This window comes from Lepisma saccharinum, chromosome 8 (genome assembly GCF_977018435.1).
Source record: "Lepisma saccharinum chromosome 8, izLepSacc3.1, whole genome shotgun sequence".
NCBI classification, from domain to species: domain Eukaryota; kingdom Metazoa; phylum Arthropoda; class Insecta; order Zygentoma; family Lepismatidae; genus Lepisma; species Lepisma saccharinum.
In genome coordinates this window covers 64,781,754-64,793,112 of record NC_139236.1, presented here as the reverse complement: position 1 = coordinate 64,793,112, position 11,359 = coordinate 64,781,754, and the positions used below count along the sequence as shown (strand labels likewise).

The window sequence follows — 11,359 nt, the reverse complement described above, 5'->3', positions numbered from 1 at the left end:
AAATTTCCGTACATTTCCTCATACATTTTATCACTGACAATATATTTTCCTTTTGCAGCTTGTATTCATTTCAAGTGAAAGATCCACCGCCATGAAATTTGATTTTCTTTGTTAAAATTTATATTCTTATGTTTTATTTTGCTTCCACTTTTGGCTAATCTTGACAATAAGTGACGATTAGATGAAATTGACGAAAGGACACAAAGAAAGTCCATGCTCGAACCCGAGAACTTTGATGACGAGATCTAAAATAGTCCATTTTACACGCTCGACCACAGAGTAATATATCCTGACTCAATGGTTGAAATGATAAATTTAAAAATAAAACTCGGAATTATTGTACATGGCAAAGCAAGGTATTTCTGAAACAAACAACATTTCTGAACAAACATCAACTCTGTTACGCTTCAATTCGTCGTTGCAGGCGCTGAGGTTATCCTGTTTGTGTTGCTCACGAGACGAGACTTTGGCCTGTCTCGTCTCGTGGAGCCTCGTGGAAATGCTGTCTCGTCTCGAAAATATTCGTTTGTCTTATGACACATGGTCAATCTCGTCTCGTCTCGAATTTTTAAAAGGGCCTCCCCCATGGCGCAGTGGTAGCGTCATTGCCTTGTAATCAAGGGGTCCCGGGTTCGATACCCGGTGGAGGCACAAGTGGTTCGGATCCCACTTTAAACTGTAGGTCCAGTCCCGATTAGCCTTACTGTGCATAAAGTGGACTTAAAACACCAACTGGAATTTTTAAAAGCCTGTCCCGTCTCGTCCCGTGGGCAACACTATTTGTAAGCAACCCAACGTAACTCGGTGTGCCGGTTGCGTAACCTACAGGCGCTTGGCAGGGTTGCCAGTAGCGAGTTCAGTGAACGTAGACCATCCAGTTGCAACCATAGCCACTGCTGAAGTTGGATTGTAGTTTTAAGTTCACTTTATGTACAGATAGGCTAATCGGGACTGGAACTTTAGTTTAAAGAGTAATCCGAACCACCGTGCAATGTGTCTCCACCGAGTATCAAAGCCGGAACCCTTTGATTACAAGGCGAGGATGTTACCACCAAGTCATCGGGGAGGCGTACCCGATTGGTAAAGATTAGTGGCAGAAAGCGAACTAATAATATTAAACATTGTTGATAATATTTCATTATGTTTTTTAATCCAGCTGCATCTTATACCTTCATAATATCTTTATCGATACGCCAAACACGTATGAACGATTTTGATATTTTGTACTTTTCAAAAAGCTTGTTACCTTAATTTCCTCGGGTATCATCATGATGGTAAACATTTATAGCATACAATAATAGTTTTTATGACTTAAGTGTAAATTTGCTGTGAGGTTTATAGAAATGAGTGCATTGCGGTGTAAATGAGCCAAATTCTTTTTCAGATTCATTTCTTTGTAAACTGTTAATAAAATTAATTCATACAGTGCACCCCTTTAGGTAGTTCTCAACAACAAATAATAAATCCCACTTTTAGTCTCTTTAATTCAATCCCGGTCTGACTTGAACTTTGCACGAAGGAGCTTGTTCTGCTGCATGCGATATCGTGACGAAAAAATGCAGTAAGTTTCGCAAGCCGGTTAAAAAGCTGTCAGCTGGCAACGCTGATACTGAGTCAGCCGGCCGCCCCGGAACTGACGTCACTAGGGATCGGCTCCTCTACTGGGCGTGTTGTGCTCTTCGCCCGCGCTAGCAGAAGACACGGCGGAACCCGCAAGCTACGTTGCACCGCGTGACTCGACTCTTGAAGACGAGATTCTTTTGCGCTCGCGAGTTCGGTTCGTTCTTGTTTTATTTGGAACCTCTGCGTTTCTCGTTTTGGTACGAATGTGAAGTGTGGGCACGCGACCGTCTGATATGTCGAGGAGACCTCATGTGCTGGCCTTGCAGGAAGTGCGAGCTTGGAAGACGGACGATGTTTTGCGTGCGCTCGAAAAGGTAAACATGTTTATCGGATCTTTCACGTGAACTTCTTTGTAACATTTGCATTGCTTTCTCACTTCTTCAGTGCCATGCGGACAGTATTGTTAGGAAATTCACTTCTGCAAGAACTCGTTTGGATTATTTTTTTCATAAAGTGGTAAAATTTAGTGGCAATCGTTTAGCGGGACGATAACGCCACAGTCAGTCCTTCAGAAATATGCTGCACGCCATGGGCGGAGTTTGAGCGTTTGCTTTGGGGGGAGGGGGCAGACTTTGGGAGAAGCATATGATATACCTGAGGGTTATTGAATATCCCCTAGTTTATAAGGGGTTCGGAGCAGTGGCGTCTCCTGACCCTGAACTTCAGGCGTTGGCAAAGAAGGAATGTTAACCCCTCCCCCTCTCATTTCTGTGAACCAATATTACACATTTTCTCCGTACTTTTTTTGGTGTAAATTTATAAATATTTGGAAAAACATTAAATTACATAAATTATTTTAAATGAAGTAAATACTTCATTTAAAGTATTAATATATTTGAAGGGTAAGGAGAAAATTAATATGTTCAATACTTCGCCATACAATTAATTTTTAAAGCACGAGTTTGGAACCAGAGGGGTTGGTGGAACTCCTACCTATCACCCATAAAAAAACACCGTGGACATAAGAATGACCGTTCATTGAAAAATCGCTAAAATGCATTTCCGGTTTTTCCCCTTACCCTTCATTTATCCTTCCAAAAAGTAAAATTTGAAAAATCAACTGCTCATTACTTAGTTACTTGAATTCCAGTCTATTCTTCTTTCTTTAGAAAGAAATGCGCTGATCACCGCCTCATAAAATTTGGATTTATCCCCTTCTCGCAGCTTAGAAAGTAATTCTTTCTGGATGGAGATAAGACTTAAATTCGTCATCCGGTTCTGAGGTTGAGTAGATCGGCAGAATGTGTGGATCCTCTTCAGTGATGAGAACGATCTCTCGACAGATGACGTCGTGGAAGGAATTGTTGCGATCAACACTGCTAATTTATATATTTATGTAAACTCACCCACTAGATTCGTGATAATTTACAATCTTAATTGATGGAAGCATACCAAACATAAAGTTCATTCTTCTGCAGTTTGGTTAAATTAAACACACTGCCATAAATTTCCTACAATTTATGTACGAGATGGTGAGGAAAGTTTTCTCTTTTATTTAAGTTTTGTGGGATTTAGTAAATCAAAATATTGCAATTTTTCAAATAATGCGAATCTAATTGTTATCTGGTTGCTGATATTATCAATGATTTCAAAGTAAAGCCTCCGGCAGTGGTCTTTCTGTGATTCGTTGTTCAGTCGCCTCCTTTTCATTTCAACAACCTCTTCCTCTTCTACTGCACCAGTTATAGAATTCCATAGTGTTTCGAAATTCTCACTTTCCTTTTTCAGCTGTTGTTGAAATTCAGTTATTTTATTACTGCAATACAAAATATCAACATTTTTAGACTGCAATATACTGAATAATACGTCTGAAAAGGCAAGCAAGTTGGATAAAGCCTTTTTTTAAAATATATTTTCGAAGTCCTTCAAGAAGCTAGAAAATCCTCTGGAGTCATTGCAGTCAAATGATCGAAGTCTCCACTTTCACTAACATGTTCAAAAAACATAAGCAGTGCTTCTCTGTTGTCATTGACTGTCCACACTAGCCTAGAGGTAAAATTTCATCTGGTAGGAGCTAATGACGGGAGCTTTCTGGACGTGAAAGCAGAAAGTTCGTGTAACCTCTTTGGAGAATGAGATTTAAGTGATTTAAGACCACAAAATAACACCTTAAGCTCTTTGTTACATTCTAACGATTGTTGCAGCACCAAGTTCATTACATGAACATAACAATGCGTATAAAAAGCTTTCGGATATTTTTCCAAAACTTTACTTTAAAGGCCATTCAAATGACCACTCATTACAGAATGCCCATCGTATGTCTGGGCAATTAATTTATCCCCACACTTATATTTATCCATTATTTCAGTCACGTGACTAAAAAGAGCTCCTGCAGTTTTATCGGCGCTCACGTCATGAAATGCAAGAAATCTCTCTGTGAGGCCGAGAAAAAACGTAACACTGTTGACACCTGACATTTTTTGCTAATGTCTGATGTTTCATCGACCATGATAGCCACAAAGTCTGTGTTTTGAATTTCATTGTAGATTTCATCTCTCAGAACATCCGAAACTGAATTTATTAAATCATTTTGAATGCCTGCCGAAGTACCGCGAAAAACTGTAGAATTTAATTAATGTTATTTTTAATGAGGGATCAAACTCGGCACTTGCAATAAGGAATTCCATGTAATTGCCCTTATTTAGAGATGCTGCATTTTTTTCATGGCCTCGGAATGGCAGTTCTTGCTTTGCTAAATAGCAGACGGCGTTAATCAACCTCTTTAATATTTCTCTGTTCTCTTTTACTTTTTCATTGTGTAGCTCTATTTCAGCTTTTCGTTGAGTATCCGAAAGAACGTCAATTCTAGTAGGGGTGGCAACAAAACTACTAAATTTAAAGAAACTTTATTATAAAGATGCAATTCAGACTCACTGTGTTTTCTCACTGCAGTATTGAGATGATTCAAATCCGCATACCCTTGATAATTCCCAACACCTTTTTTAGTCTAATAAACATGTCCAACAGTAAAATTTATTCACCACATCACACCCGCAAAGCCAGTCTGAAATTTCATAGAGTTCTTTTCGAAAATGTCTCTCAAAACCTTTTTCCGGACAACTTTTTCCTCTAACACATGTTGACATCGTGAGATTCGAACATGGTCGACTATTGTCAATCACTTGTTTCTTCTCTGAATACGAAAGCGAAGAAAATAAATTATTTAAATACTTTTGCACAACACTTTCACTATTCTCCATCTTAAAATAATCACGTCACTTCACAACACACGTTTAAAAAATAATGCACAACAATCACGAGCAAAACAACGCGGAACGCGGGGCGAATGAAATCCAAATCGTTGGGAACAAATACAACGCCTTGAGAAGGTAACCATGCTGGTGGGTGACAGGGTGCGCATGCGCGGTCATGCTATGTTTTGGCAGTGGTAGAGTCCAGCGCAGATAATTCTGCCGTGCAATGCGCGAAACAACTAAAGAAGCAGTGTTGCTAATGGAGCAGATAGAAAAATCGCTGCAGTGCGCCGATGCACAGCTGTTACGTACAACAATAAAATTAGAGAATTCAGGTCTATCTAACGTTGAGTTTTAAACGTCATGCATTATACCAGGACTAGGATTAATATGTACTAACAAGTGGCTTTCGAGCAGGGTAGAACACATAATGCTAAGAGAGAGGGAGACGAAACGAAAATTCGTTTCTACGCAACGGCAAATTTACGTGTGTGGCACTCTAAGACGTTGGATTTCCTCGCAACGCCCTGCCCGTCACGGACCGATCTGCCTGCCTGACAACCACTGCGCGCTGCGCCGCGTTCGAAAACTACCGGGCGCTCGTGACTGACAATTGAAGAAAAACGCTCAAAATCGTAATTTATAAAAGTACAGATACTTTCTTCTTTATTACATTTTCCTTTGGCCGTTGACACACGACTTACACACCCAGAGAAATTGCCACTGGTTCGGAGGCCTTCCCCCGGAAATAAAAAAAAAAAAACAACTTAATAACACTTAGTTTTAGGCCTTTTAGATTTGAAAATCTTAAATTTCCTCGCTTAAGTAAACAAATATTAATTAGTATATTGGTTGTCAGTTTTAAAATAAGCAAAACAGTAACTCGTATTAATTTTAAAAAGTTACGGTACAATAGTAAGCTTCAGAAATTTTAGAAAAATTAAATTGAAAAGTTCTTTTGATGCACCAGCAGTGACTGTTGACTCAACACAAAGTCATTTTACGTTTTTCTTTCTTCAAACTGTACACATCAATCAAATCGTCAAAGACCCGCTATTGCGGAGCAATTACTGCACATGCCATCATGCCAAACGTCAAGATTTGCGGTATGGCTTCATAACAAAAATGTAGTAACTGAACTTAATCATGTGTTAATTTTTAATCTTTTTTAAAGTTGGGGAGCCAGGCCCCCCTGGCCCCTCCAGAACTCCGCCTATACTGCACGCGCGGAGATAGCGATCATTGTGTTGTAGTATGCATTATCCCCATCCACGGGCGTCAGCAGGATTTTTTCCAGGGGGGCAAAGAAGGCACATCTCCCCCTAGTAGTGTTCTCCCCTCAAAAAAAAAACATTGCTTCAATTTGAATTTATCATATTCATGCAATAATTAAGACATAATATTGTGGCTGAAATTAAATTATGTGTGTAAAATATATAATTTTTGGTTGACTTTAATTTTCCAGGGTTGGGGGGTGACGCCCATGTCTCCAACAAGAGTTTAAAGGTATGCACAGTGCTCCAATTGGAAATTCCTAGCTGGAGTGATTCTTTGGGATCTGTTGCCTGATTGGTTGATTGAATAAGGTTATTTTACGTCGCTTTTGTGCCTCTTTTCGCTAATCTCGACATTGAGGGTGCGTGATGATATGATGAAATTGATTATTCTCGCAAAGAACACCCATGCCCATCCTGGGATTCGAACCCGAGACCCCTGGCATCGTAGCGCTCTGTGCTAACCACTCCGCCACGGGCCCGGAGAGATTTTGGATAGGAGGTAGATGCTTGTATGGATCATGAAAGAGGCAATGCAGAATTTGCGGGGGGGTTGAAAATTATCTAGCTGGGGGATGCATTATGAACATTTTCTTAACTTGTCCACCGGATATAGGCTACAAATCTTTTGTTTTGAGTTTTGAGTTGCTCAGGTAGGTTTATCAGGACTGGACCTACAGTTTAAAGGTGGGAGTCGAATCACTATGTGCTTCCACCGAGTATCGAACCAGGAACCCTTTTGTTACAAGGCGACAAGCGTTACAAGTACCTCACCTCGCATTCTTCTTTAAACTGTAGGACCAGTACCGATTAGCTCATCTGAGAATTGGTTTTAAGGGTAACAGTGACTATGCTGAGATAAATTTTACTTTTTAAGTACGTTATGTCGCTTTTTTAGCTGCGGTGATGAGTATGAATGACGATAGAATGAAATGGATAAGACACAAACGCACATGTCCTTGCTGTTACTCGAACACACAATGACCGTTACTAAATTTGAAATCCAAGTTAGTTACAAGGTTTTATTGGAAAGATTTGTAATCTCAGAAGGACGACCACAATGTTCAGTTCCATTCACGAAACAAACTCGAACCACCTTGAGTAATGATCTCTACACCGAAGTACAAGTTCCGGCCTAGGCATGGATGATTCTTCGTATCTTATTTATACTCATCGTTACAAAGTGGCAGAAAGGGACGTAAAGGCAAATACGAAAGAATGTTTGATATAGAAACATACGTGCTTTATGATGACGATCTTTAGTTATAAAGTTCAACCTTTGCTTCAACTGGGGAAATATTATTGTTAATATTTAGATGATCGCGTGATGGATTCAAGGTAAGACATTATCTTTCTGGTCTTGCACAAACTGCAGGTTTAATTACTGCATATGCAGACGTGAGGCGATTTTAACATTTGCCAAATATTAGCCCGTATCCCCAGCTTGCGTTAACCTCTACACCACGGAAGATTCCGTTATATGAAGCAGCATTGAGAAAGCTTGATCTTGAAATCTATTACGAGGATCTCAGGGTTTGTGTTTTTCGAACCTGAATCGGGAATCGAACTCAGGTATTGCTGATTGGATTAAGACAGCCAATCGCAGCTCTGCAGAAGGGTGCCGTTGGCCTTACACCCTTTTATGGCCGATGGATGCACTATTTTTAGACCTCATTCGTAGGGGAAGACAGCACTTGTCTGCTCTACATGTGCATATACGGATGTCATGTGTTGGGAGAAACACATATTTGCGGAAAGAACTGTTTCTAAACTTTAGGTCCTAGATTGAGGTCCATTTTCTGGAACTTTCATAGTTTTTGGAAAGTTTGTTTTTCAGTCGAGAATAAGGTTGATATGCTAAGCTGAACTGTACTTACACTTTAAAGTGAGATCTCCACCACTGAAAGCCCCTTTGTAGATGGACACCCGGGCTTGTCAGGGAATTTTGCAAAAGTGACGTTATGTCCCTAAAGGGGAGGGTCTATATTTTATCGTCTCTTGAGTGCATGATGTTCGTTTCCGAAAATCGGATAAACGTGGAAATTATATAACCTCTCCCCCTTCACACACGGCGAGTGTAATAAAAGAAATATACCATGGTCCCAACTGAATGGATGCAGCTCTAAAAATAAACTCCAAAAATGACAAAATAGCCACTTAATGTAAGCACTAAAATAAATGGAAATGATCGAATCAGAATTGTTGTTAATTTGGTGTTTTAAGTCCACTTTATGCGCAGTAAGGCTAATCGGGACTGGACCTACAGTTTAAATTGGGATCCGAACTACTATGAGCCTCCACCAGGTATCGAACCCGGGACCCCTTGATTACAAGGCGACGACGCTACCATTGCGACATCGGGGAGGTCCTCCCATCAGAAAATATACATATTGAACTGACGTTCTTAATCATGTTTTCACTCTTTCGCCCTCAAAGAGGAAGTTATATTCTAAATAGACACGACTGAAATAGCCGAAATTATGCACCGCCGAAACTGGTGTTCCTACCATAAGTGGGCCGAAACTAATTTTAAACCTACATTTCCACGCTAGGGAACAAAATATCACTTTAAAGCAAGTCCCCAACCAGTTAACATATGGCGAGAAGATTATGTTTTCATTCCAGTATGTTTGTTATCGCAGTAGCAAGGTTACGAACGGTCTGTTTGTCTTTAAACCAACACTATCTATTTTCTCTCGTGAACGAATTTTAGCCACATTTGGTATCCTCTCACTAACAAATCAATCAGACGTCGTTCATCTCGGACCCATAACAAGGGTCTCAACACATCCATTATATTTAGTGGTAGCGGTAATTCGGTGAGTGTGACATACTAATTTAACCTACAGGACCCCTGTGACGGTGCAAGGTTGCAGTTTCCTGTACGTTCTCATGACTAAATCAAAATACGTTGTCACTAATCCAAAACAGCCAATCCATAGGAATTTTCACACGCTCTTCCTTCAGTGTATGCCTCCGTCTAGGAGCAGAGTCTCTGGAAGCATAATATCTAGGAGCAGAGTCTCTGAAAGTATAATATCTAGGAGCAGAGTCTCTTGAAGCATAATATATAGAAGCAGAGTCTATTGAAGCATAATCCCTAGGAGCAGAGTCTCTGAAAATATAATCTCTAGGAGCAGAATCTCTTGAAGCATAATCCCTAGCAGCAGAGTCTCTGAAAATATAATCTCTGGGAGCAGAGCCTCTTGAAGCATAATCCCTAACAGCAGAGTCTCTGAAAATATAATCTCTAGGAGCAGAGTCTCTTGAAGCATAATCCCTAGCAGCAGAGTCTCTGAAAATATAATCTCTAGGAGCAGAATCTCTTGAAGCATAATCCCTAGCAGCAGAGTCTCTGAAAATATAATCTCTGGGAGCAGAGCCTCTTCAAGAATAATCCCTAGCAGCAGAGTCTTTGAAAATATAATCTCTAGGAGCAGAGTCTCCTGAAGCATAATCTCTAAGAGCAGAGTCTCTGAAAATATAATCTCTAGGAGCAGAGTCTCTTGAAGCATACATAATCTCTAGGAGCAGAGTCTCTGAAAATATAATCTCTAGGAGCAGAGTATCTTGAAGTATAATCTCTAGGAGCATAGTCTCTGAAAATATAATCTCTAGGAGCAGAGTCTCTTGAAGCATAATTCCTAGTAGCAGAGTCTCTGAAAATATAATCTCTAGGAGCAGAGTCTCTTGAAGCATAATTCCTAGTAGCAGAGTCTCTGAAAATATAATCTCTAGGAGTAGAATCTCTTGAAGCATAATCTCTAGGAGCAGAGTCTCTTGAAGCATAATCTCTAAGAGCAGAGTCTCTGAAAATATAATCTCTAGGAGCAGAGTCTCTTGAAGCATAATTCCTAGTAGCAGAGTCTCTGAAAATATAATCCCTAGGAGCAGAGTCTCTTGAAGCATAATCTTTAAGATAAGAGCAGAGTCTCTGAAAATATAATCTCTAGGAGCAGAATCTCTTCAAGCGTATTTCCTAGTAGCAGAGTCTCTGAAAATATAATCTCTAGGAGCAGAGTCTCTTGAAGCATAATTCCTAGTAGCAGAGTCTCTGAAAATATAATCTCTAGGAGTAGAATCTCTTGAAGCATAATTCCTAGTAGCAGAGTCTCTGAAAATATAATCTCTAGGAGCAGAGTCTCTTGAAGCATAATCTTTAAGATAAGAGCAGAGTCTCTGAAAATATAATCTCTAGGAGCAGAGTCTCTGAAAATATAATCTCTAGGAGCAGAGTCTCTTGAAGCATAATCTCTAAGAGCAGAGTCTCTGAAAATATAATCTCTAGGAGCAGAGTATCTTGAAGTATAATCTCTAGGAGCAGAGTCTCTGAAAATATAATCTCTAGGAGCAGAATCTCTTGAAGCATAATCCCTAGTAGCAGAGTCTCTGAAAATAAAATCTCTAGGAGCAGAGTCTCTTGAAGCATAATCTTTAAGATAAGAGCAGAGTCTCTGAAAATATAATCTCTAGGGGCAGAGTCTCTTGAAGCATAATCTCTAAGAGCAGAGTCTCTGAAAATATAATCTCTAGGAGCAGAATCTCTTGAAGCATAATCCCTAGTAGCAGAGTCTCTGAAAATAAAATCTCTAGGAGCAGAGTCTCTTGAAGCATAATCTTTAAGATAAGAGCAGAGTCTCTGAAAATATAATCCCTAGGAGAAGAGTCTCTTGAAGCATAATCTCTAGGAGCAGAGTCTCTTGAAGCATAATCCCTAGCAGTAGAGTCTCTGAAAATATAATCTCTAGGAGCAGACTCTCTTGAAGCATAATCTCTAAGAGCAGAGTCTCTGAAAATATAATCTCTAGGAGCAGAGTCTCTTGAAGCATAATTCCTAGTAGCAGAGTCTCTGAAAATATAATCCCTAGGAGCAGAGTCTCTTGAAGCATAATCTTTAAGATAAGAGCAGAGTCTCTGAAAATATAATCTCTAGGAGCAGAATCTCTTGAAGCGTAATTCCTAGTAGCAGAGTCTCTGAAAATATAATCTCTAGGAGTAGAATCTCTTGAAGCATAATTCCTAGTAGCAGAGTCTCTGAAAATATAATCTCTAGGAGCAGAGTCTCTTGAAGCATAATCTTTAAGATAAGAGCAGAGTCTCTGAAAATATAATCTCTAGGAGTAGAATCTCTTGAAGCATAATTCCTAGTAGCAGAGTCTCTGAAAATATAATCTCTAGGAGCAGAGTCTCTTGAAGCATAATCTTTAAGATAAGAGCGGAGTCTCTGAAAATATAATCTCTAGGAGCAGAGTCACTGAAAATATAATC

The 11,359-nt window shown here is 39.6% G+C and overlaps 1 protein-coding gene across 1 annotated transcript in view; it reads left to right on the top strand.

Annotated features, from left to right (window-relative positions):
* Positions 1-1,706: 1,706 nt before the first annotated feature.
* Positions 1,707-11,359, top strand: part of LOC145991069 (uncharacterized) — a 167,179-nt gene continuing 157,526 nt past the window's right edge. The window contains exon 1 of the mRNA XM_083126790.1: positions 1,707-1,937. Coding sequence (XP_082982916.1) covers positions 1,857-1,937 — 81 coding nt within the window. The 5' untranslated portion in view covers positions 1,707-1,856. The remainder of the gene's footprint in view (positions 1,938-11,359) is intronic.